Source organism: Notothenia coriiceps, unplaced genomic scaffold, assembly GCF_000735185.1.
Source record: "Notothenia coriiceps isolate Sejong01 unplaced genomic scaffold, NC01 NC01_scaffold00037250, whole genome shotgun sequence".
In the NCBI taxonomy this organism is placed as follows: domain Eukaryota; kingdom Metazoa; phylum Chordata; class Actinopteri; order Perciformes; family Nototheniidae; genus Notothenia; species Notothenia coriiceps.
In genome coordinates, this window is record NW_011369951.1 from 12,873,244 (window position 1) to 12,899,145 (window position 25,902).

Consider the following 25,902-nt stretch of genomic DNA (forward strand, 5'->3'; position numbering starts at 1 on the left):
AGTTGGTTACCTTTTCTGGAGCTAAACTGAACTGAAAGTGTATGTGTGTGAATGGATTTTTTAGCACAAATGTCGGGCTGTGTCTGAGGTGGTTGCATTTAGCATGCCGATGTGTTAGCACTCACTCGCAATGTCCATCTTAGCCAAATCATTCAAGAAATGGAAATGGTCTAACATTTGAGGGATTTCTGAAAAGAAAGTTGATACCATGTCCTTCCTTTCAAAATTATAATCTGCCCTGGAGTGATTGAGCTGGCAGTAAACAACTAAACAGCATGTGCGAGCGATGGCGATATTGCTAGTTTAGCCCCCTTCCTGGTCAAATGACCCTTTTCTTGCAGGGTGTTGCAATTCTCTCTTGAGTCTCCCCATTCCCCTTTTTTCAGTCTCTTATGGCCCTCCAGCATCACATTTTTAGCCAAATATCTGCTTTGAAACCCAAAAGTGGTTGTGGTTGATATAGCTTCTAACAAAGCAACTTGTTGAAACAATTTCTTAACACCAGGAGGAGCAATTTTAACTATTCAAATGATATTAACTGCCACCAAGGACCTGTGTTTGTGTTTCTCTCAACATGAGCTCCTGAACCGTCGCTGCAGCTCACAGATGATGGTTATGTATGATTATCTTCAGGAGAAGGTCTCTTCCTTCTCCCCTTTTACAGGCTGCAGAAAGACCCGACACCTGACCCCAGCTCAGCGAAGGTCCTATTATAGACCAACACGTTTTCTGAGGATGGTACAATAGTTTTCTATTCAGCTAGAATGACCTTTGTTGACCATTATCCCAATTACAGATAATGATACAATAATGCAACCCGACTGCATTTCAAATAATAAGCGGATAATAAATAGTTAGGTATGGATACTTTCCATCTCAGAAGTGTCAGGTTTGCAGAATCTGCCAAGCCATGAGTAATGTCGTAGTATATACCAACTTTTTCTATAATATATATTGTAAAAGTTGTTTACAATATAATTGTTATGATTTCTGACATTGCAGTTTCTGCATATTTAAGATCATCAAAGCATCGTTTGTATCCAACAGTTTTTATCCAAACATTAAATCATAATTTGTTTAAAAAGACACACAGTGTGTCTTCAAGATATCTGTGGGCATGTTTGAAAATCCTGTAACTTCTAATGTTTTCCACAGGGGTCTACGTATAACCTTTCTATAACGACATAACCACTAAGCATAATTCGATTAATTAGCATTTTAACAAATGTATAATGGACAGAGGTTTTCTATTTCAAATTAAACATGTTGAGATGGTTATCAATTGTCCTCTTGGAGAAATAATAAATAAAAGCTTGTGCTTTTGTCAGATATGATGAATGTCATGTGCTTGTTATAAATCATTCCAGTCATAGAAACGGCCTTCTCGTGTGGTTTCACTGACTCCAAACAATGAGGTTCTTTTCTCCCTATACTGAGATATTCAGTGAAGGATAATTGTTTATTTGATATTTTCAAACAGGGACAGTATTGTATGAGTCATGACCTCGAAGAGTGCAAGAGAGAATGGGACATTTTTACCTCGCTGATGTCATCAGACAAGTACATATGTACACCGGCGTGAATACAAACACACTTTTGACGTGGGAGGAGACATACATTGACCTGTAGTGACAGCGGGAACCTGCAGTCTAAAGCTTTTATTAAACAGCATGCCATTCATTCTCAGATCCAATCAATGGGCATGAAAAGGTCTCTGTAATCTGCATTCAGTCCGAGTTGGAATCAATAGCTCTGCTCGGGGCTACAGACTGACCACAGAATCCTGCCTGCTGCACTAAACCAGTCTGTGACATGAGGATTAGTGACCATAAGGCCTGAGTAAAAGTGCAGGCTGGTGTCCTGGACCGGTCTTGTGGGCCTGGTGCTCTGATCACAAGTCAGCTGCAGATTATTATACAACATATAGTATATAGATATACATTAATTCTGAAAATGAGGTACCTTCCCTTTTTTTACTTTAAGGTACAAAGCTACCTCACATGTCTGGAGGTAGTGCCGTCGTCTTTTAAACTTTAAGGTTGTGGGATTTACTTTACCCCAAGTTGCTCTCGGTGGCCAACGGTGTGTGTGGTTGTGTTGTGTGTGTGTGTGTGTGTGGTGTGTGTGTGTGTGTTGTGTGTGTGTGTGTGTGTTGGTGTGTGGTGTGTGTGTGGTGTTGTGTGTGTGTGTGTGTGTGTGTGTGTGTGTGTGTGTGTGTGTGTGTGTGTGTGATGTATGCTTCTTTGATCAGGTGGCTCTGTATGGATGGGTGTGAAGGATGACTTGTTGTAAAGTATATAAACATTATATAAATGCACTCCATTTACTATTCATTGTGATGCCAATGCTTTTGAACTTTTACTTGAGTAACCTTTCTGACTATTTGTAACAGTGTATTTTGACACTGTGGTATTTCTACTTTAAGTACAGCATCTGAGTGCTGAGTGTTAATATAACTTTGTAGTTTTCTTTCCAAAAGACAAATACACTTTTATATCTTTCTAAATAGTTCCTCTTGAGTTAAAGCTGCTCTTATAGGCTGGTGTGCAGCAAGCATCACGTTCAAAACGTTTCTTAGATTTCACTGTAGGTGAAGACCTTTAGGAAAAGGTTGCGAGGACTCAGCTTACACTGGTAGTAACTTCTATAACTTTAAAGGAGTTATGTTGGGCAATAACCAGCAGCAGTACACATTGACGGTATAATTTACCAGTGTGTGTACTTGTACTGGGAACGTTAATCGAATATTCGAAATTATTCAGGTTTTCGAATATGAGTTATGAATATTTTTATTGTAATTGTCTTTTTTTTTTTGGTGGGTAGGGGTGCCTAAGTTGATTACATATGATCAAATGGAATAATTCAATGTATACGACAGTGCCATAGCTAAATGTGTTAAAGGTGTGTTTTGCTCCACTCACCGGTCCCCTCACAGCGGGCAGAGCTGTAGGTGCTGATCTCTCTCTCTCGCGTCCGGTTATACTTCACTCGCGTTTATGTCCAAATCCATCAGATCTAGCTAGTTCTAGCTAATGATATGGCTTCTGCCCCTCCCTACACGCAGATCACGCAGACTCAAACCTCATCTTATGCCCAAATCCCAGCTGAGAGGGTCTTCTCTACAGCTGGCCTGACTGTGAATCACCTCCGCACCCGCCTCTCCCCTGAGTAGACATGCACATATTCTTAAAGAAGAATGAGTATTGAATAGCTGCATTCTGTGCATGGCCCTGCTATAGGTTGTTGATCTCTGTTGTAATAGGGTTACGTTACCCTAACCGGTTATGTTGTTCGTGTATGATCCCTCTTTCATTTAAAAAACAAGTTGTGTTTTAAGCATGAAAGCTGTAAGCTGTAACTGTTCAAACTGTGATCACCAGTTCAATACATTCGACAAATTCGACTTGGTTTCTATACTTATTTCAACAAGTATTTATTTATCTTTCAAAATGAAATCTTTTTTATTTTTTTTTACATTTGTTATTTTTTAATAGGATATGTACATTTTGGTTAATCGGTTAACCATTTTTTTGGGGGTCGAATATTCGAATACACATTTAATTTCAAATTCCCATCCCTAACTTGTAGTAGACTGATGTTCTCTTTTTCCCATACTATTTTAAGAAGTCATTAGTAGACAAACTCATGCTCACTTTGCAAGTCACTCAGAGACATTTCAGGCCAAAAACAAGGAGGTGACACAATGCACAAATGCCGTACAGGAAGTTAAATCATCTATGCTCTAATTTCAATCTTTTGAAATTGACAGATTTAAACTCCGGCCCCATTCAAGCTTATTAAACTCGTAGTGTACCTTTTACATTTACATTTAGCAGCATAAATGCACCTCTGTTGCCAGACCAGTGGATCGTTTTAGTGTTTATTCTGGAACATAGAGTTTGACTCCGTGTGATCAGGACTTATTAGCACAGATAAGCCTCATATCAGTCCATAGTGTGTCAGTGAAGCCCCCTGCTGTTTTGGCATGCCGCCCTGTGCAGACCACCCACTCTCTGCTCTCTCTCTGCATGCATATCTAGGCTGGTGGGTGTAAAAATAACCGGGTTGGGGGGGTGTTAGTCAATGGTCAAAGAGTTGCACTGAGTGAGAGCTCTGCTGGCAGTCACAGTGAAACAGGGACAGCAGCGCTGCTCAGCCGGAGGGAAGGGAAGTTTGACAGGGACTGAGGGGGGCGTCCCCCCTGGATGGTAGACTGTTTTTTAAGGGGGAGGGCGGGGGGAGCAGGGCTGGATTATCAGAGTGATTAAATGCCCTCACTTAGATTCTGTACGTTCTGATGGGATAGTAAACCTCGCAGCATGGGCAACGCGGCCATGTGTAAGGTGTGTGGCTCGGACAAGGGCCTGAGGATGGGGAGCCGGTCCCACCTGGACCAGAACGCTCTCCCAGACTACTACTGTGAGGACCACTGCCCTGTGCAGACCCCTCTGGTAAGAGCTGCACCTGCAGGTGTTCAGGAGACTTTACAGACACACTGAACAAACGAAACGTTGACTTTAATTCAATGTATTATGTCAACAGATTCCATATAGCTGTATTAGGTTAGTTGCTACTTCATACCCAAGTACTGTTCTTACTTACTTGAGCTTTTTCACATTATGCTACTTTATACTTTTATTCCACTACATTTTGTAGGAAATATTTTTCCTTTTGACTCCACTACATTTATTTGACATATTTAGTTAATAACTACTGTGCAGATTTAGAATATTAATACAAAATATAAATCAACTAACACATTAATACATATTATTGTCGGTTAAGGTACACAGTAGTTTAAAAGAAATCCAAAGAAAGCCCACATTTACCAAGTGCAACACTGTAGTGATGAACACATTCATTTTCTGAAAAATTACTACTTTTTTGTACTTAAAGTACATTTTGATGCTAATACCTTTGTACTTTTACTTAAGTACAATTTGGAATACAGGACTTTTACTTGTAACTGAGTATTTCAACACGTAGTATTGCTACTTTAACTGAAATAAATCATTTGAGTGCTTCTTCTGCATATGAGCGATTTGATGGACTTCTATAGAGCAGTGTTAGCTCTTTAAACCCAGAGGTATTTTATACTGGTCACAGTCTTCATGTTCTTTGTGTCACTGACAAGCTAATCTACTTCCAAGTAGCTGAGTGACATTTCCTGTTTTCAATGGAAGCAGGTACTTAAAGTTCTGCGTGGAGGATCAACTCTGATTGGGCATTACAATAACATTATTAAGGTGTTCAGTGTTGGATGTGTGTGAGGAGCTGTGCATTGGTTAGTGTGTGTAGAATGGGTGTTATTACTGCTCCTCACCTTTTAAATGCCAGTGTGACATTTTTGCTCCTAAAATACCCCTGCACAACAGCATGTGGACGCTTGTGGCTAATTTGAAAAGCAATGTAATGAATCTAGCAGCAAGTAGCTGCTACTGGGAGAACAACAAAAATAATATTACTCATTCAGTCTGGAGCCTTATTTTGTGGCTTTTCCCAGAGCAAATCTTAAAGGGGACCTATCATGCAAAATGCACTTTGTGATGTCTTTTATACATAAACATGTGTCCCGGTGCGTCGGGGAACTCACACAGCGTCAGAAATAAAACCCTCTCTCTTTTCCTTCATACCCAAATCTTTTAAAAACGGGTGTATAACGAGCGGATACAGATTCCATCCGAACTGACGTCAAATCGGCAGCGGACCCACAGAAAGTTGCTATCAGAAACAATGCCTGACGTGTTTTGGACGTAATCTCGTCTTTGTAAACTTTACATTAGCAAGCCTCGCTAACACTCAGAGCTAAACTGTACTGTAGAGCACATGTGTTTAAAAGCAGGAAATAAAAAAAGGAACTCACCTTGTGATAAACCCACAAGAGAAAAAGCATTTGAGCTCCATACTGTTTCAGAAATAATCCTTGACGTGGTTTCAAGCTAAGGACCCAAGATCCGCGTTTCTCTAACAGGGCTTCAAAAGAGGGGTATGAGCAGTATGAGGCATGGCTACAATGGGTGATCTGTTTGGTATTTTGAAAAAATAACTTCACAGACATGTTTTGTATAGGTATGGCCCTACAATATATTTTTTAAATATAGCATGATAGGTCCACTTCCAAGAGAACATGTCAGAGTCTTTTGTTTGTTTGTTTGTTTCTTAAAGATATATCTTGATTGACATTTTTGTGAAAGTTTTCGACTCGCCAATCTTAACACTTATAGTACGCTTTCTAAAAGGGTCCGCTGTGATAGAAGATGTATGAGATCATATTTACAGTATTTAACTACAAATAACAGCCCTTTAACATAACATTGAACTTGAATGCATAGTAAACCCTCGCTCTTAGCGATAGTGCTAATCCTGTAAAAATGTGCTTGCTTTCCTTTCGGCTTCACATTCACTCAACTGTGAGAATATTTTCATGCTACTGACTTGTTATACCTAAGAAGTTGCAGAGTGTATTTCACCTGACGCTGCTCAGGGACTGGCGCAGGCTGCTATATCTGTCTGAGTTTGCAGGAGGAGGCAGGACCGACAGCCTGCCCTGACCTCTGCAGCTCAACACCCTGCTTCTTTTCTGATCGGATGAAAGAGAGGGAAACAGCAGTGTGACAGAGCTTCACCACAACACTGTCTCTGGATATTTATATCATACATAGTGACCCTCCTTAATGGAACTGTTAAGATGTTCTTCAGACTGTGGTGTGTTCATGAACTTTAAGATCATGCTTCATGTGTTGCGTTTGGGAAGTGGAGTTTATTAAGGGATTAGTTTAATCATGGATCATAACCCTAACCCTATTGAAAATGCCATCCATATTGCTACTTGACTAGCATGGCAAAAAAAACAAAAAAAACACGTCTATACATAAAATAATTGGGAAATAGGATTTGATTAAAGCATTATGACTAGAGCCAGACTGTAGTTTGACCAGAGCAGCAAGGCCAGCTGTTTGCTCTGTTTGCTGTTATACTTTGCTATCCCAGCGTGAGAAACATGATGTGAGAACTTGAAGGTTCTCTGAGTGGATTTATGGGACATTAGCACATTGGACTACATCTTCCAGATTGGACGGATAAAAAGCAACACAATAGGAGCAAAGAACCTTTCCAATCCTCATAAAGACCGCCTGGTTTTATCTTTTGACTTTAGTTATCAGACATTAAAGCTTGCCCACAGGAGATGCGAGCCGTCATTTTAAAGAGACGTCCATTAATGATGACAGGAGGCACAGCAGCCCTCTGTCTGATGGACAGAACTGTGTTCATGACGACTTGTATATTTACTTGAATTAATTGACAGTGCGGTATAATGAGACAATAACAGGCTACAGATGCGGACATACACACCCACATATATATTTATATAAATATACACAATTTCAGAATCAAACAAGTATGAGAGCACTCTCGTAATAACGTAACACGATCAGAGACTGGATATACCTCCCCCCCCCTCCTCTCTGGTGAAGCCAGGATCAGCCCCTCCAGAGAGCCTCCTCGACGCTCGATCCTCGGTCCTCGATGTGCATTTAGAGAAATTAGATGTCCTTCAACATGGCGCGCTGAAATCCATTTCCGTGTCACTACCGGAGGAGTCGAGGAGGGGAAATTAGAGAAATGAGAAATCTTTATTGACTTCTCCTGATAAAATGTTTACTTTACTGGCATCGCTTTGGAGAATCATCAGTGGGGAAATAAACTCCATCTCTTCCCACAGGATGACGAGGGCAAATTCAACTTTGACAAGAGTAAGGTGAACAACCCAGAGACTGGAGAGCCGGTGAGTGTGCTTGTTAATTTTTTTTTTTAACTGTGTTCATTTTGCAAAAAGAGACAAAGTAACTGAAGGTGTGGGTGTATCTTTTCAGGTTACCAGTTGGTATCGTGGCAGTGAGACATGGGACAGTAAATTCTCCACCATTGCTTCCTCTTATGAAGAATGCCGTGCCGAGTGTGTGGGACTCTACCTGTGTCTCATCAAGAAAGTGCTCAGGTATATATCATGTTCTGCTTGTAATCTAAACTCATTGTGTTTTACTTTCATGGTTTGATTTCAGTTTAAAAGCAGGCAAATTAAATATAGTAACTGGACGCTGATATAAGCCACTAAAGGAACTCTTTCTATCTACCGTACATTCCATTGAAGATTGTATACTCAGAAATTGTTGTAGCCACTAAATTCTCTAAATCCCCAAGTGTCGTGAGCTGGAAAACATTTTGTAATTTTAAGAACAGTTATTTAATAACATTTAACAGAGGTTTGAAGTTTGTCGTATCTTTGACTTGCTCTGTACAGGGGGCTGCAATGCTATTTCTAACACACACAAAATCACACACTTCATTGATTACACATTCGTTAAAATAAAAAACTGAGTTTTATTTAGACTGGTTTGAATGAATATTGGAATGTTAACGTTATTATTATTATTATATTGTCTTTTTTGTACTTTTGTTTTGTGTACCTTGTACGGCGACCTTGAGAGCCTCATAAGGCGCCTTTTTATATATAAAATGTATTATTATAATATAAAGCTGAGGGAGGTCAGTATGCTTACCATTGCCTCTCTTTGTGTGTTCCAGTATCTTTGGCAATGAGGGCCAGGATGCGGAGGACGTGGTGTACATCAACTGGCTGAGCATGGTCCGAGCTGGACTGTTGGGCCTGGAGTTCTACACACCTGAGAGCAAGAGCTGGAGACAGGTAATCCGTCTACACACACACACACACGCACGCACACACACACACACACTCTTTACTTGGACTTATTTGCAGCCCGGTATATTCAATCATGGCTTTGTACATACATACTTTACTTTGATTTATATACAACTTCAGGGACACATAGATTTGGGGGAACAGTGTTTATAAGAGAAGTCATCATACAGACTATTAGGCATGTGTTTCTTACAACCTGACTGGCTCCGCTGTATGTGTCTGTGTTGTTTTATAATACAGCTTACTCTAAGGCTGTCTCTGTTTATATGAGTGTCGGGACATGTATACAGTTTTGGTCACACACACCTATGCGTCTGTGTGTCTGAAGGCTCACATGCAGGCCCGTTTCGTGATCCTGCGCGTCCTGCTGGAGGCGGGGGAGGGGCTGGTGGGCCTGGAGGAGCTGACGGGGCCCGACGGCAAGCCCGACGCTCAGATCACACTGGACAGGAGCAAGATCCACACTGTGGGCAAGGACGCCATCCACAGGTTTCTCTGCAAACTGCAGGTAAACCTACTGTATCCACACTTCTGGCATGCCAATGCCCAGACAGCAGATCCTATGTAACAAGTCCAACAAATAAAAAAGAAATGCTATGAAAAATATGCTGTAGATACATTGTGGTGATACACTATTGATGTATTAAAAATGTGCATTTGCAAAAGACAAATATAATTGCAATGCATTAAAGTACACTCCTCTATGGGCCTATTGGAGGTCAAAGCTTCACATGGTAGAACAGGAAAATAAGTTGAAAAAAATGAAGTAATATAATATTTATCAAAAGTTATAAAATAAGTTCAATATGTGTTAGACTGTTGATCGGACAGAACAACCAACAATTAGATTTGGTTTTCGGGAAATTTTTATTTATTTGTTCTATAGACCAATCAATAAGTGGTTATATCAGAAAGAAATCTGCAAAGTAATGAATAATGGGAAGAAAAGAAAAAATGTGACCCCTTTAGTGAAATATAAATTCAATTTCTCAATAACAACTTGCACTTATCAAATAACCAACGTATCACATTTGATGACTGAGTTGATTTCCCCCTCCTCTAAATCCAACCGTTTTGTAGGTGCTAAAGGCAACAGCCGATGTGGAAGGGGGCCGTGCTCTCTATGAAGGATACTCCACGGTCAACGAAGGTGGTCCTCACAACTTCATGCGCCTCCGGGAGACGGTCCTGCTGAGGAAGGAAGATCGTAAGATGTTTGTCCAGGCCAACACCAACATCAATGGTAAGCACCGGCATCCCTGCCTGTAAGGGGGCTCTCTTGTGTTCGTTAACTGAGATGCACACATACAAACACTTCAGACTTTAGACTGACGTTTCATTTGACTGAAACCTGGTTGACAAAACAGGAAGTGATCTCCAAAAAAGATGTAATATTTAACCCTGTCAGTAGGTGTGCTCTTTAGCATGCACAGATTGTACTCTTACTTAAAAACAAGTGAGTTTTAAGACATTTCTGTAGAATAGTTTGTGAAAGAGGTACGAAGTGGCCTGAATTCCCTTGTTTGTTAGTTTTGAATGAAGTTTAGATTTGCACTACTTCATTCATGTTTTGTTTTTTTATTGGTAAAATACAGTGACAAAAAGAGTGACATGTAAACAGACGACATAAATAAGGAAGCCATGATTGACAGACATACAGTCAATAACATGACAGAGCAGTTACAGTGATGTGTGATCAATAAGTAGAGATTATATCGATTCATTAATACTAGATGAAAAGCCGTGGAAACCAATTAACACGATCAACAACGTTAGAAAGACATTGAAAATTGCATTAAAAATACATATTCTGTTCAAAATGTTGTGGAATTGTAAATGCAGCAAAGCAATTTTAGACCCTTGAAAGAGTTGTGTGTATTTAGATGGTGTTTGACTGTGTGATTTCCAGGGGACAGCGTAGAGCTGAAGGAGTACGAAGGCAGCGCGGCAGGTTTGATCTGCTCCTTCACTGAGCGTTTCCAAGACGACGCCGAGAAGCTGGAGGCTGACCTTCTGGCCCTGTGCAAAAAAGACTTCCCCTGCTGGTGTTGATGGATGGTCTGCTTCTTGAGCTTCGATAATACCAACTGTAATCAGTTTGTTTTTGTATTGTATGTAAACGCAATTTGAATCCTAATGGATGTCAAGCTAATTGGAAGACGCTTCTGAAGAGAACAAATGTAAAGCTTCATAATATACACTAAAGCCATAGGACAAGAACATATCTGCCAAAGACAACATCCACAGTTTCTAGCCACGACTCAGTCTCAGACCCAATGTCAGGTGCTTTCGTTGAATATATATATATATATACGATCAAATACACATAAGAGCTGATACAACACCATCACTCTTTTTGATGCATTTAGGACACATTTCTCTTATCAGAAGTATTGTGAGCTGTCTATTAAACCAATGCTGCCTGACAATAAACATGTTCCTGGGAATAGACGTTTATGCAAGTGGCTGGAGGTAGGTTGCACTTTCTAAATGGCAAGGTTAAAATTGGGTTGAATTGTTTTTTTGTCCAGCCTTGCTGTTGACAATTTCAAAGGTATTCACTGTTAAATTACAGATTAATGTTGACTTGACTGCGAAATAATTTTTTTTAAATGGTACCCGGTTGGTCATTGTGGATTACTTGAGTGTATAAAATATTGCTGTGTTTGGAAGGCCTAAAAAATTTGGAAATGTGTTGAATCTGCACAAATAAAATGTGTTAGATATAATGGTTCATTGTATTTGTTTCATTTTTATGAAAGTCTAACCACGTCCTTTTAAAAAAAAAAAAAACGTTGATGCAAACAGATCGAATTAATTTCACGTTTATGGATTACCTAACACAAGAAGGTCTGGAATAAAGTGTCATGTCTGAAATCTCTTCAGAAAATAGTGATATCGGGAAATAAATGGCTTCCTTTGGAGTAGGAAATCAGTCAAACAAATTGGTATGCTTTAGAAAATGTTATATATACAATTATTTATACATAACTTCCAGTTAAAACATGTATAACTACAGGGGTCATCAAGTCTTATTCACTCAAAAACATTTAATTTTACGTGGTGCTTATGTTATATAATCGTTAAAAGTCTAAAATATTTGTTTGCTAGAGGCTTGTTCCATTTTCCTGTTTGGGGGGTAAGTGAGGTGGAGCCTCTGCTGCCCCCTCGAGACTGGTGGAGGAACTGCAACTGTCTGTGTCATTTAGAGAAGCAGCTTTCATCTGTAAAACCAGACCCTTTCCCTTGTCCTCCATCTTTTGATGCTGTTCCTGATTTGTCTCATCTTCATCCACATTTTCATTTTCACCTGCCTCCCCCTCCTCTGCTTTTCTCTGTAGTTTTTGCTGATGAAGTCTTAAAATAGAAGCAGGTATATGATAGGCCTCCTCCGCCAGCTGAGGGAAGGAGTTTGAGGGAGAGACTTTAGGGGAAAGAGATGGGGACTGGTAAGGTGAAAGAGAGGGTGAAGCGCAGGGTGAGTCATAGGGAGAGATTGAGAAGGGAGCCTTGGGAGTAAGAGATGGGGATTGATAAGGTGAGAGGGAGGGAGAAGCGCCGGGATATTCATGAAGCGAGAAGGACGAAGATGCTTTGAGGGGAAGTGGAGGCACCATTGGATTGGATGGGGAGAGGTAGGGTGATAGTGATGGAAAATGAGAGAAATTGATAATTGGAGACGGCTGCATGTAGTCTGAGTCTTCTGGAAGATTCTCTATCACCGGTGGTAGCTGAGCTGTGACTCCATCTTCACTTTGGTCTGGTTCCACCTCTGTTTGGCCCTGCTGAGGGGCGTCCTGACTCGGTTTCTCTTGTAACAGTGATCCATTGGGATCTGCCATACCTTGTGTGTGTTTCTGGGCTTTACATTTTCGTTTGTTTTTTTTTTGCATTAGAGGTGGTGGAGGTGGACGTGCGAGCGGGGGCGACAGCAGGGTCGACGACTCTGTGGAAATCCGAATCTTGAGGCTGCGTTTGAACATGCGCCGTCTACACAAAGCATTCTGGGACTGCAGGAAAAGGGGGTTGACGAAACAGAGATCGCCCTGGCCAGAGCCGTAGTCCAGCTCTACGGGGCTGCGAGTCGTGATTGGACAGAACTCATGGAACAGCGTGGGACTGGATACTGATTGTTTGCTGGCGCTGTCTGGTTTAGTGCTGGTCTTGTCTGAGTCGGGCTGGAGAGCTGCATCAGGCTGAGCTGCAGAGGCTGTCTGAGGGGCCGCAGCAGGAGGGACAGGGGTCCCAGGGTCCTCTTTCACCTTCTTCTGGGGCTTAGGGGCCTCTCGTGGCCCTCTGACATTTAGGTGGGAGTTCCAGAATTCTATAAAATAATACATATTTATTGTCATTATAGTTTTTTGGTTTAATTGCTTTGTGCATATACTTAAACATATTAAAAAATATATATATAACATCTTGACTTTGAAACCTTATTCTAAAAATGGTGCCAGCCAAGAGAATGCAATTGTACATTTTGTGGCACTGCTGTATATACTAAAACTTAACTTGAAGCAACTTTCTCAGTGTGCTCATTTGTCCTTTAGTGGACAAAAGGACAAATGGTATGTTTATTAATGCTTTAGTTCATGTTTGTTACCCAGCTGCTTTGAGAAAATTATAATATTGTGTGCAGTATGTATATTTGATTCTGATATTTCAAGAAATGCTGAAAGGAAACAAGTAGTTGTGTTCACCAACCTATTCCCATATGGGAGATGGACTCCAGCTCTTTGTGGGATGATGCTTTTGCAATTGCTTCTGGAAGCTCCAGGGGAAAGCGTAATACATCTCTGATACACAAATAGTACATCACATTTATTAAACATTGTTGCAGGACAATAAATATTGACAGAGACCAACGCACAGATGAAATGAGGAATACAAGGAAAAAGAGAATGAGGAAGACAAAATATTACCTGCTGACACAGTAGAAGGAAACGAGTCTTGGGAGATCTGGAAAGCTGATGCCTGAAGTCTCCAGAGACAGAGCTGAGAGGAACATTTAAGGGGATTTTTAGAGGGGCAGAACATTATTTGAATGTAGCCATGTGTAACTACTGCGTAACAATGAAGAAAATCTGTGTTAAAGGATCAAACTAGAAGCCTTTCAATTTGATTTATCATACTTTCAATGTTTTATTGAGTTCCTGAATTCCAGGGACTTGCAGGAGGCAAGTTAAATACCTAGTTAAGCCTAGGCCTAGTTAAATACAACAATTTAAATTCTCCATTTTCACTTTTGTAACTGTGAACATGTGTAAACACATAAGCCCTTCTTTAACCAGAGCAAAGTAGTATCTTATTTCATGCAATAATAAAACGATATACGACAACTAGCTTATTCAACCCGAAACATTCTTGAAATGTTAGCGGTGAACTACTAAATTGTGTTCCAAAGAAGGGCCCCAGTCTTGACGGCTTTGTGGTTGGGGTGACCTACTATTACTGGATTCTTGCTGCCTGATGCCAAACTGCTGGACGAAGGATGGCACACTATCATCCGTCAGGCGGACGCACAGCACGTTTCTTTGGGAAGTTCGAGACTTGCGCACCAGGAAGGTCTGCAGGAAAACACAAAGTGCATGCAAATGGTGAGTGTGTATGTGGGCACATGGTGTATTTCTGTGGTTTTAAGTGTGTGTAGCACCGACCCCAGGGGGCTCCCTCTGCAGTATGTGCAGAGCGGTAGCAGGGTTGATGGACAGCTGAAACCACACAGGAACTGTGAGAAGGAGCCGGTCCAGAACACTGATGCTTTTCAGAGAGGCCCTTCCTCTTTGAAGGGCCAATAACTTGTTCTCTGAGTGTTGAGAAGGCTCCGGGAAATCATACAGCGGTTCTTCTTGTGCCATCTAAAACGCACAAAAAAAAAGAACACCCATGGGTATTAATTGTCCTGCTACTGAATGTGGGAATATGCACCCACACGTATATGCATGGTGGTTATTATCTCTCCCTGTGGCTCACATTCACAATGGGAAGATGGGTGGGATGCCTTCACACACACACACACACACACACACACACACACACACACACACACACACACACACACACACACACACACACACACACACACACACACACACACACACCTAATAAATCTGCCTGGATTTGGACAGCAAGTCCAGACTTGGTAAAGTTCAGCAGCTCAGACAGAGCTTAAATAAAACAGGAAGCTACATCAAACAAACTTTTAAGATATCAATACACAAATGCCAATGAAGACGTAACAATATCTTTAAACATTTGTTTTTAGAGTAGCAGGGATATTGTTGGGTGAAGAGAATACCTCAGGGGGTAGTCTATCATTTGCGTTTTGTTTCACCCCATGCAGCCTACATGTTAACATCTGTCTAGAACCGCAGCACACATTCCTGTAAAACTGCACATTTCCTCTCAAAACTGTGATTTACAAAAAGTCTTCCGGCTTCACCTATAATTGCACAACTTGTGTGTACTAGAGTGTCATTTTAATATCGCCAGGCTCGTTTTTTTTTTACCTCGTTTCCCCGATCGTTATTCTCATTCGCTCCGGATCCACTTTATGTTGGCATGCTGGTTTTATTCTTCCTTTCCATTAACTTCACTACGGTGAAAACTTCTCTTCAACTTTAGCCTGTCATGACGTGTGTTCTTCTCAGATGCAGAGATGTCTCTCTCCGGCTCCTCCTCCCCTCCCACCTGATCACACCTGGAAACAAACATGTGACCATGCATGAATGGGCCACAGCTACACTCACGTGCACGAGGCTGTATTATAGACTTAGGCACAAGGAAGTATTTATAGACTAGCTGGAGTTTCATTAAGGTGAAAACCTACTAATAATCATATTTGTAAAAATAACTCGTTAAGCTTAGTACAAGTAGCAAATATTATATTGTAGAAAAACAAGTCATGCATTCTCAATGTTAATTAAGTAAAATAACACACTATATTACCATTAAATTATATTTAAAGTAAAGATAATCATTATGCAAAATGTTAAGCTTCATTACAATATTGGATAGAGTTTGACTAGTGGTTGAATAACTTTGCATAAGGTATAATTATGTATTAAACACAATTGAATTACACTTGTTTGCCTATGTCTTTAGGTATAGCCTATTGTGTGTTGAATTGTTAGAGGAGCCTGCCACTTAAGACGCTGCAGCTTCTGTGTATATGACAAATCAAGCCTTTGAATCAAGGTTGCAGTTACTTAAAGATTTGGCTTTATGTTTGACTTGTGAATTCCTCTTTTGGGATCCCTTTATCAATTTCAATTCAATAGCTTTATTAGCATGACCATATAGTTACATACAGTATTGCCAAAGCTCTGTATAGCTGCAACATCGATACAAAAATACACGCAAATAAACAAATAAACAGTTATAAACAAACTGCTAAGAACATTTTTTTTTTTTACAAGGAATATAGATTCATTTAATTCATAATACATTAATACAAAATAGAATATGACATACATAAGATATATACGATGTGAGGTATTTTTAGTTTTTCATTTTTAAATATTTGAGGATGCTTATGATTCAGTTTTGAGAAGAATTGTTTCCGTATAGGTTCAAAAGTTGGGCATTGTGTGAGGAAGTGCTGCTGTCTCCACAGCAGTTCCTCCACATTTATCATTACGATTGTGCCCAATGAACTGTAACCTATTTAACATTTTACTTAAGTACAGTACTTGAGTTAATGGTATTATAGTCTTAAATAAGTAGTTTTAGTTCTAGGCTAAGGCTTCATCCCCATCTTGCGCAAACCTGATGAAACTGCGCCCTAATGGCTGCCAGCGCACCTAAAGAAACCGGAGCCGGAAGTGACGTTTGAAATATCGGTTAGAGCTCCAGCGCCGCGTTGGGTAAGAATTCTGTTTTTAATGCTATGCTAGCATAATTATAAAAATGTAAAAGGTAAGACGCACAATGATTAATGGTATTTAAAACACTTTACGATGGATCACACCGATGATTGAGCTCTAGCTTAGACAATCGTTTTCAATCACTATGATAGAATCACTACGTTAGCATTAGCTAGCTTAGCGTAGCTACATCGCCAATGTTTGCTTTTCACAAAATGGCCAGCCGTGTCCGTAGTTTTTAGCAAACTGTTGGTCTTGTACAGAAGCTTACATCTTACAATAAAACCAATTATGGGTATTTATTGTAACATAAGCTGTGTTATCGAACAGAACAACTATACAGGAGTATTTTAACCTAATTCGAGGAGATTTCGCCGCAGCTTTATTAGCCTAACGTTTGTTAATATTAACCGGTAAGCTAACGTCAATTAGCTATTTACCAGATTGCAACATAGTAAATCAGAGCTAACCGAATTTGGCAGTATCACTTCAGCCAAATTAACTTAACTATGATCAAAATGCAATACTGCTGTTGAGATTCACTAAGCCTTAGTGGTGTAAAGTAAATGCATTTACACAGTACACTACTTGTATTCAATTATAGTACTTTACTTGAATATTTACATGATTTGCTACTTTGAACTTCTACCCCACTACAATTCAGAGGTTAATCATATACTTTTACTTTTGTACCTTTTAGTTACTTTGCAAATGTTGATTAATAATGATTGCATCAGTAATTTTAATCAAAACGTACTATATAATTGTCTTAAATGGGCCAATCTGCATAATGATTACTTTCACTGTTGATACTTTGTGTATGTTTTGATGCTAATACTTTTGTACTTTGACTTTTGAGTAACATTTCTAATGCAGAACTTTTACTAGAGACAGAGTATTCCCATGCTGTGGTATTACTATTTTTACTTAGGTACTTAGGTATCTGCTAAGCCTGAACGATTACTGCTACCCTAAGTATCACATTTAACCAAAGCCTGCTGCTGTGTTATTATTTTTCTTTCTTACAGATGCCTGGTTGATACAGAGATGAGCGGTGACAATGTGAAGTTGTTTGTGGGGAACCTTCCTTTAGATGCAACGCACGATGAGCTGACCAAGCTTTTTTCTCCGTTTGGAGAGATCAACACCTGCTCTTTGCTCAGACAGTATGCCTTCGTTACCCTGAAGGGAGAGGGGGCCGCAGACAGGTATTTAACTTTTCATTACCACTACTAGATATAAGTCAATATATGCTACTTTAGAAATGCTCTTGCGTTGTCCGGGGTAAAAAAAAAAGTGAATAATTGTTAAGGTAAGTATAGACATTGGTTTATGTAAAAATTTGATACATAATTTTTCAAGTAAAGTATAAAATCCTTTGGAATATAATATTAACAACAGCTAAAATGTCTGCAGTAGTATTCTTACTGTCATTGGCTGATCACCTGGTGACACAAACATATGACTTTCTCTTATTCTCACAGGGCCATACGAAATCTTGATGGCAAAGAGTACAGGGGGCGGCCCTTGGTGGTCGAGGAGTCACGTGCACGTCCACCCAACTCCACCAAAGTGTTTGTGGGGAACCTCGCTGCAACATGTTCAGCAGATGACCTGCACGGGTTGTTCTCAACCTACGGAAGAGTACTAGACTGTGACAAAGTTAAAGGTGAGTTAAAGTGCATATCACTAATACTACAGGGGTATTCATGGAAAGCTTGAGCAATGATGTTGTAGAACAGTGGTTCTCAACTGGTGGGTCGGGACCCAAAAGTGGGTCGCGGACCCGTTTCAAGTGGGTCGCAGATGTGTGAGTGAAGAAAAAAAAATAGAAAAAATATATTTCCTTTTTTCTTTTTGAGGAAAAAAAGTCAAACTTTTATTTTGAAGGCCCGATTTTCTAACGCTGTGCATGCAGTATGCGTTGGACTGAAAGTACCAGAGACCATGAACGGTTATGAAAACTTCTGTCAAGTAGTGATCATCTTCTCAATAAAATATCTTTGCTGATGTTTTTTCGAGTCTTCTGGCCAATCAGAATCAAGATTGTTGCCGGAAGTCCCCACGGAGAATAACTTTGCGGTAGAACTATTCTTTATACACCCATGTGTAAAACTTCAGATACAGATGAGCACATAATGAAATATGACCCCCGGTTTGATGATTGACAGGTCACAGAACAATGGGGGCTATCTACCCTTACCCCCAACCCTCCTCTTTACTCTCCAACCCTCCTCTTTACTCTTCTCGCAGCAAGATGTCAGATCAAAGTGAAAAACAAACAATGGCATAAAATATTATTAATATTTCGGGTAGCAATAGATTTATTTATTTTTCTTCTCAGAGTGTACCAGAATGCATAGTTTATGTTAGTATTTCTAAAAATCTCCTGGGGGAAAATCCCCCCAGACCCCCCTGCTGGGGTTGGGTTTACAGCACGTGTGCCTTTTTATACAATTCAGCTTTGATTCCATCATCTCATTAAACCTTTTTTAAAAGCATACTTTTGTTCTGTGAAGGGATATAAGGGAGATATGCACTGTACTTCACTTTAATTAATATTGTATGCTGAAAAGAGTATATTTTACTGCACGATTTTTTGTTGAATAGATTTGAGTGCTTCAAAATGTCGGGTCGCGATTTATTGACGAAGGAAAAAATGGGTCCCGAGGCCTGACCATTTGAGAACCACTGTTGTAGAAGAATAATTTGTTATGTTTTCTAATGCTACCTGACCGCCCTGCTCTGTGTATTCTCTACAGCCAGATTATGCTCAAATGTTGGCTATGCATTTGTGCACATGGAGAGGAAGGAGGAGGCGCTGGTAGCTATTGAAGGACTCAACGGGACCAATTACAAGGGCCGTCAGTTGGCTGTAGAACTGTCCAAAGCCCAACCTTTGATCAACCAGCTTGCAATGGCTGGAAATAACCACGGTGGATTAGGTAGAGATGAAGGATCCATTTGTTTTCAAGTATTTTACATACATTGAAATGCTGAAAACATCCCATATCCTCTTGTCCTCTCATCTTTTGTGCTCCCTTTTCCTTGCAGGAAGGGACGGTCTTCTTCCACGACCGCCTCCATCACTCGAGCACCACCAGAGTCAAGCAGCTGTTCTAGCAGCAGCTGCAGCAGCCGCAGCTGGACTCCCAATACAAGTACGTTTATTCTCTAGCAGAGAAGCCTCTCTCAAAAACATAAAACTTATGACCTCTGAAAACTGCCCTCGAGGTCTTTCTTACTTGTTTCAACTTGATCAACAATCGACATTTTTCATTATTGTTGTGTTTTTTGTTTAGATAAATTAGGTTTAAGTACATTTGTAATGCTTTATTTTTAATTGTTGACCGTTTTCATATTTTTTTGCAGGTTCAACAAAGTGTCCATAACTCATTCTACAACACCACAACCTTTGACCCCACCTACGCTGCCTTGAAGGGCATTACCAGCGCTAACGGTGCAGATGGGGTGATCTATGATGCTCTTGCCAGCCAGGTATATGGAACTGTTGCGGACCAGGTGTACAAAGATATGTCCAATCACAATTCTGCTGCCGTAGCCCCTGTTACAGAAGCAGACTCACAGAACGGGCCAGACCCCACAACGCTTTTCGAGGCAGCGAGAGCAAAGTTCTTTCAGGAGGGACAGAAGGTATATTTACATTTATTAAGTAATAAGTCAAATCTTCTTCTCTGTATATATCTTTGTGTTGTACCTTTTACAGTTTCATGAATATTCTGTTTTTAATATAGGTTCTGGCAGAGCAGCAGATAGGTAGAAAGGGAGCAGAGAATGAGCGGGACCGCAGCCCAATCAGAGGAAATCGAGCCCCCCTTCTCCCAGACCCCGTCCCTGGTTCCTTCGGTCAGATACGACAGAAGCGCCGCGCCCTGCTGCCGACCCCCGCCGGAGCCCTGGAAGAGTCCCCGGCTGCCACCAACACCCCTGAAGGGTCAGATCCTGTAGCTAGGTACCCATAACACATTTTGATAAAGGAATGAGGCAGAAGAAACATTTGCATAAATAATCCTGCTTCTACGTGTATCTACAATAACTACAATAGTTAAGTAATGTAACACTGATAAAAAAAAAAAAGTCTGAAGCTGTAAAATAAGTGTAAGAGCTCCCAATAGGATATTGTCATTTCATTTAAAAATAAATTATTTAATTTGGACTATATAGCCTTGTTTTTAAATGTAGCAAATGTATCACAATTCATACTATGTTACCTCTCTTTTTAAAGAAGAGTTTGAAAATATAAATTATGGCTCTCAGTGCAGTAAAAAACTAATGGTGGGCAGGAAATAAAGCTAAAAACAAACCGGGTTTGTAGAATCGTACCAAGGCCTTTACAAAAACATAAAAACATGAATTCTGTCTTTTATTAATTTGATGGGAGTTTTTTCTAACTTTTTTTTTTTCTCCTTTCTTCTTCTTCCTTCTCACCTCTTCAACTATAAACTACAGGTCGTACGAAGAGTACTACCAGCAACTGCATCAGTACCAACAGTATCAGCAGTACCAGCAGCAGCAGCAGCAGCAACAGTACCAGTACCTCCAGTATGCCTACACCAACCCACCTCCTCCTCCACCACCTCCACCGGCCACCACACAGGCCTCCACCACAGCCCCTGCACCCCCAGGGACGTACTCTGCGCCCCCAACGTACGCGGCACCGGGGGCCTACCCACCGCCGGGAACATATGACGCGTCGGGAGGTTACGCTGCCCCCCCAGGGAGCTATGACGCGTCTGGAGGCTACGGCCCACCAGGAGCTTACGCTGCAGCGGGAAGCTACTCCACATCCACACCGTATGAGCAGACAGCCGCACACGGGCAACCCATGCCCCAGCGCCATGATTACCCTTACCACACGCCAGAACCCCCTTATCGATAGTCCCACTCCCATACACTCCTTCCACACTGCAGATGTGTGTGTGTGCGTGTGTGTGTGTGTGCATGTGTATCTACATAAGGGACAGTTTAAAAAGGAAAATCAGAGAGGGAGCAAGGTTGTAATTCAGATCTAAAGCATTTTCTCCATCGTTTCTCTAGTCGGTCTGTCAGTTGATTGGTTGTGTGGTTAACTTACAGAGGGACAGCTTATATTTGAACATTGCCAAGCGATCTGGTTTTTGTGAGATGCCATAGAGGCACAGTTGGTTTCTTGTTGGATGTTTAAGAAGCTTAAGCGTTTCATGGGGTGGAGTGGAGTCCAGGGTAGATCTCGTTGGAGAAGCTTTTTTCTTTGTACAGAATCGAGGCCTTTTCATATAATTTACACACAAATGTACACCAAAAAGGTGTTCATGGAAAAGCAGTCCATAAGCCATGCAAAGTCATAGTTTCAAGTAGGGAAAACACTGATAAATTGTTATGGAGAATGTTTGTCTTTAGTTTCAGGCTGGTTTCACAGTAAGGACAGGTTTAGTGCTCGTCAAGCAATCCTAAGTAAAGATATTGATATTTTTTATTTTAGTTCATTGAAATCTTCATAAATATCCACAACTCTTAAATTGACAAATGAAATTGATTGATAGCCCAGGCTATTTAGAAGTCTAGACACCCTCAGGAGTTAAATACATGCATCCTGTCAGGGTTTGACACCAAAACATTGGAAAATAATATCTAAATATCTTTCTAGTCCTTAACCTTATTTGCTTTCCATGTCAGTTGTGTGTATACATGCTACTGGAGCACCATGGGAGAAAAGAAAGCCCAGTGCATACATGTTTCTCTTTATTCAGGTAATACTCAGTTAAACCATACATATTTAAATGTGTAAAGGCCAGAATTACAGCAAGCTTTGATTGGCTGATGATGGATATGAGCATTATCAATTCTATAATTCCTGATTGGTTTATAACTTTTAATGTTATTAACTTTTTTTCCAATATCATCAGCTCAGTAGTTTTCATACATGGAAATTCACAATTTGGTACTTTTGTAAATACATACAACTTTGTTTTAAGTGGAAGGGGTAAAGCCAACTAGCATTTGGTTGATTGGTAAGAATATTGACTATTTATATTTGAGATAAAATGATTGTATTTCTAAACCAGTTGGAATAGTGAATAGACGTGGTGAAGGAAGACGGTTGAGTTGTGTTAGTCTGTTTAAAAAGGACTGAAACCTAAAGCATTACTGTTATCCGATTACAGTCCTGATTGGTATTCGACCATTGTGGCTTGTGAGTGTATAACTAATTACGCTCCAAGATCAGACATTGCATACAATTAGAAATGATTTGATACTCCTATAATGCGTTGTCATGTTGCTGAAGTGAATCGTGTGGGTTATTGACAAGAGTGGACAGTGTTGGTGCTGCAGGTAAACACAAGGGTTGTTTTGGATTTAGTAAAGGCCGCTGGTTTTACTGAGCAGCAGTGAGAAGGGGCCGCTTCCCTTTCCCTTTCCCCCTTCTGATCTCACCAGAAACACACACCTCATTTTGAAACTAGGAGTACTGGCTTTCTCTGCATTCTTGCCACACTACACAACTTCACACTTGTATTTAGATGCATTTTAAAATGGGTTCATTGCATTTTACTCATGTAAAGCAGGCCACACGTGCAAATGATACTAATGCACACCTGATTGCAGCTGTATGTCATGTGACTTAAGAGTAGAACGGTTTGTGATTGTACCACACACTCATTTCTTTATCGCCACCTGACTTGGTAGTGCTGTGTTAGGTTTAAGTGACACATAGCCTCTCTAAATTTCCACATAATTCCACCTTCTCCATGTGAACTGTTAGTTGCATGCCTTGTTGTTGCTGCTGCTCCAGCCACCTTCTTCCTCTTGCTGATTATTGCAGCTAGAGTGGGAGGGAGCCAAACTGAGCCCTTGCCCCGGACGTACGCCACACGCAGCTGTAGCGTGGGATGGGAAAAACAGCAGCGTTAGGCCTGAAACTGCTGTGGACGATGGGGTCCCCCCCCCACTAAGGTAAACACTCAGACCACACACTTCTGTCCCTCCCCAAAAACACACACACACACATACAGAAACATCTTTGTCCATACTTCTTTTACCTTGCCTGTCTTCAGGGAGTTTTGTTTGTCAGGATTTCAGATTTTTGGAAATGGATCTCCCCCCTCCTTTTTTAATAGGAGATTACCTTTTTTTCCCCTGCTTTTGATATCCCTGATCATATCCCTGCTTTAGGATACTATGCTCATACATTCCTGCTCCCGACATACTGACCGCTCACACACAGCAGATTTGGAGGACACGTTAACCATCTTTTAGTCTAAATCTGAAGCAGGCATGTCGTCAGTACATCCTGAATATAACAGCCTGTCATTGAACTACCAGGCAATCACAGCCAGAGCTGGACGTGGGAAATTTAGGTAGGATGGGTTGTTTTAGTTTTTGTAAATGTGCCCCTGCGGCCACTTTGGGGTTAAGTGCCTTGCGTAAGAGCACATAGGTAAACCCTTCATTTCAGAGTTGAATAACCTGGCTCAGGATCGGTTGCTGGTTCAACGCTCAACTCCCCCCTCTCCCCTAAAACAAAGTTTTTTGATGCCACATTCAACTTGTATGAATGACAATGAACACAGATATTATCATTTTGTTTTAAATTACATTTTGTCCTTATGTTCTTGGAAATGTTTAATTATCAATAAATACATTTGAACTGACTTGTAGCCTCTCTGTGTGAATATTTAATGTGTTACCAGCTTATTCAAGTATTTTAATGTTTTTAAGTGTTTGTTGAATAGTCACCAAATAACTATAAGAGCTCAGCATCAGATGACGTTTTATTCCATTTTCTTCCAAAAACATCAACCTATGCTTTTAAAATAAAAAACAATAAATTTGATAACAATCCAAACTTGTTGGTAATTCAATCACTTTGATATACAAAAAGAAAAAGAGAAGAAATTCAAGAAATGGAACCTCCCTCCCTGCTAACGACATTTTCATGGACACTGCTGAGTTTCATGCCCTCAACAATCAACAGTTCACAGATGGACACTAGAGTACAGGATGTGCGTAGTGAACGCAGTATACACAATACTGAGGGTATACTGAGGTTATGTGGTGAGTGTGAAACTGCATAGACATCATGTGCCTTTCCCTGGCCAAACAACGCGGAAATGCAGTTTCTGCTCTGAGTTCAAGCAATTCTGGTTTCCAGACGCCGGATTTTCATTGAAGTAGCTTCAGTGTCTATATTTTGGCGTTCCCTGTTGAGTATCTGCAAATACTTGAGCCAGTCGATAAGGTCATGAGAGTCTATGATGGAAAACACTATAAGCAACCCAATGAAGTTTAGCTACTAGGTCCTTAATGTAAAACTAGAGTGTAGTGTAAGTATTGTGTGTTCTGTAGATTGTGGAGTGGAAGATGTACTTTCTCTAACATACTCACCTGTTTAAGCTAATCTTCTTAAAATATGCTTTAAGGGAATCCAACCCCAGATTAAATATTACAGTTTCTGTCTCTCCCTAATGCTGTTTCCTTTACATTAATTTAGCATGGGTGAAAATGTAAGGATAATTAAAGTAGTGCCTGTGTGTTGGCCGAAGTATACAGACTCGTAACTGACAGACATTTGGGATTCTGTACCCATCTGGAATTGGGTTAGAAACCATGTCATAGATCTCATAAACAAGGTCTGTACACTTTAACCTGGTTTGCTAAAATACTCTCAAAATAAAGCTGAAGCTATCTGTGAATCCAAGCCTGGTATCAGGAAACCAGTCCGTGCTTTCAGAGGATGACTGGGAAAGAATAAGTCCAGTTGATGGCGACAGACAGGACAAGACTGGGCAAACACGTTAAAAACACCACACAATGTTGACCAGACCAAACACATAGTACAGTACTTAGACTTTCAATCACAACCTCCAGTGATGCTGCTGGCATAGTATGAAAAAGGAGCGAGCATTCAAACACACGTATTGAAAATAGCAACGCTTTAATAAAGAGCGATTTTACAAGACTGCAATGTCTAGCTAGCTAGGTGATAACTGGCATTGACATCCATGGTGTTTTACAAAGATGCAGTTATGGTAACTGGGTTTGAAGTTTGATGGGTTACTTGCAAGTTGCATTTCTGCATGCGACTCAGCCTTCAAACAGTTACAGACCCTACATTGTAAAACAGTTGATTATGAATGTCAATAAACGTTCATGTCAAGAGGTAAGTAAAAAATCTCATGGAGAAATTTCCTTAACGTTTTCCAAACACACCGGTAAGTGAGAGTTCACACAATGGTCATGCTTTTACCGGGCACACAAGCCAATAAAAAGACGACACTTAATCATGCAAAAAAGACAGTTTCTTTGTCTCTAAAAATA

At 40.4% G+C, this 25,902-nt stretch overlaps 3 protein-coding genes across 5 annotated transcripts in view; 2 read left to right on the forward strand and 1 right to left on the reverse strand.

Moving 5' to 3' along the window:
- Positions 1-11,456, forward strand: part of dpp3 (dipeptidyl-peptidase 3) — an 18,184-nt gene extending 6,728 nt beyond the window's left edge. For both annotated transcript variants that reach the window (XM_010796348.1, XM_010796349.1), the window contains exons 14-19: positions 7,724-7,786; positions 7,875-7,999; positions 8,587-8,707; positions 9,051-9,230; positions 9,803-9,965; positions 10,632-11,456. In XM_010796348.1, coding sequence (XP_010794650.1) covers positions 7,724-7,786; positions 7,875-7,999; positions 8,587-8,707; positions 9,051-9,230; positions 9,803-9,965; positions 10,632-10,774 — 795 coding nt within the window. In that variant the 3' untranslated portion in view covers positions 10,775-11,456. The remainder of the gene's footprint in view (positions 1-7,723; positions 7,787-7,874; positions 8,000-8,586; positions 8,708-9,050; positions 9,231-9,802; positions 9,966-10,631) is intronic.
- A 102-nt stretch (positions 11,457-11,558) lies between these two features.
- On the reverse strand, positions 11,559-15,456 carry LOC104966989 (uncharacterized). The gene is made up of 6 exons (XM_010796350.1): positions 15,229-15,456; positions 14,377-14,577; positions 14,166-14,286; positions 13,642-13,714; positions 13,424-13,515; positions 11,559-13,046 (listed from the first exon to the last, which is right to left on the reverse strand). Exons 2-6 carry the CDS (start codon positions 14,575-14,577, stop codon positions 11,830-11,832), a joined length of 1,704 nt encoding a protein of 567 aa, XP_010794652.1. The 5' UTR covers positions 15,229-15,456; the 3' UTR covers positions 11,559-11,829.
- A 1,077-nt stretch (positions 15,457-16,533) lies between these two features.
- Positions 16,534-25,677, forward strand: rbm14a (RNA binding motif protein 14a). Of its 2 annotated transcripts, none has more exons than XM_010796351.1 (8): positions 16,534-16,584; positions 17,613-17,792; positions 18,069-18,253; positions 19,347-19,529; positions 19,639-19,745; positions 19,957-20,238; positions 20,340-20,557; positions 21,055-25,677. In XM_010796351.1, exons 2-8 carry the CDS (start codon positions 17,632-17,634, stop codon positions 21,482-21,484), a joined length of 1,566 nt encoding a protein of 521 aa, XP_010794653.1. In that variant the 5' UTR covers positions 16,534-16,584; positions 17,613-17,631; the 3' UTR covers positions 21,485-25,677. The 2 variants fall into 2 exon arrangements, with proteins under 2 accessions (XP_010794653.1, XP_010794654.1); XM_010796352.1 differs by having other exon boundaries at positions 20,340-20,539.
- Positions 25,678-25,902: the final 225 nt, after the last annotated feature.

Excerpts from the sequence above, each read along its gene's own strand:
- LOC104966989 (XM_010796350.1), bottom strand. The coding sequence starts at position 14,577 with ATGGCACAAGAAGAACCGCTGTATGATTTCCCGGAGCCTTCTCAACAC. Across the intron at positions 14,287-14,376 it reads TGCAGAGGGAGCCCCCTGGG|ACCTTCCTGGTGCGCAAGTC; the intron begins GTCGGTGCTACA and ends GTTTTCCTGCAG. Across the intron at positions 13,516-13,641 it reads TCCTTCTACTGTGTCAGCAG|AGATGTATTACGCTTTCCCC; the intron begins GTAATATTTTGT and ends TTTGTGTATCAG.
- rbm14a (XM_010796351.1), top strand. The coding sequence starts at position 17,632 with ATGAGCGGTGACAATGTGAAGTTGTTTGTGGGGAACCTTCCTTTAGAT. Across the intron at positions 19,530-19,638 it reads AAATAACCACGGTGGATTAG|GAAGGGACGGTCTTCTTCCA; the intron begins GTAGAGATGAAG and ends TTTTCCTTGCAG. Across the intron at positions 20,239-20,339 it reads TCTTTCAGGAGGGACAGAAG|GTTCTGGCAGAGCAGCAGAT; the intron begins GTATATTTACAT and ends TTTTTAATATAG.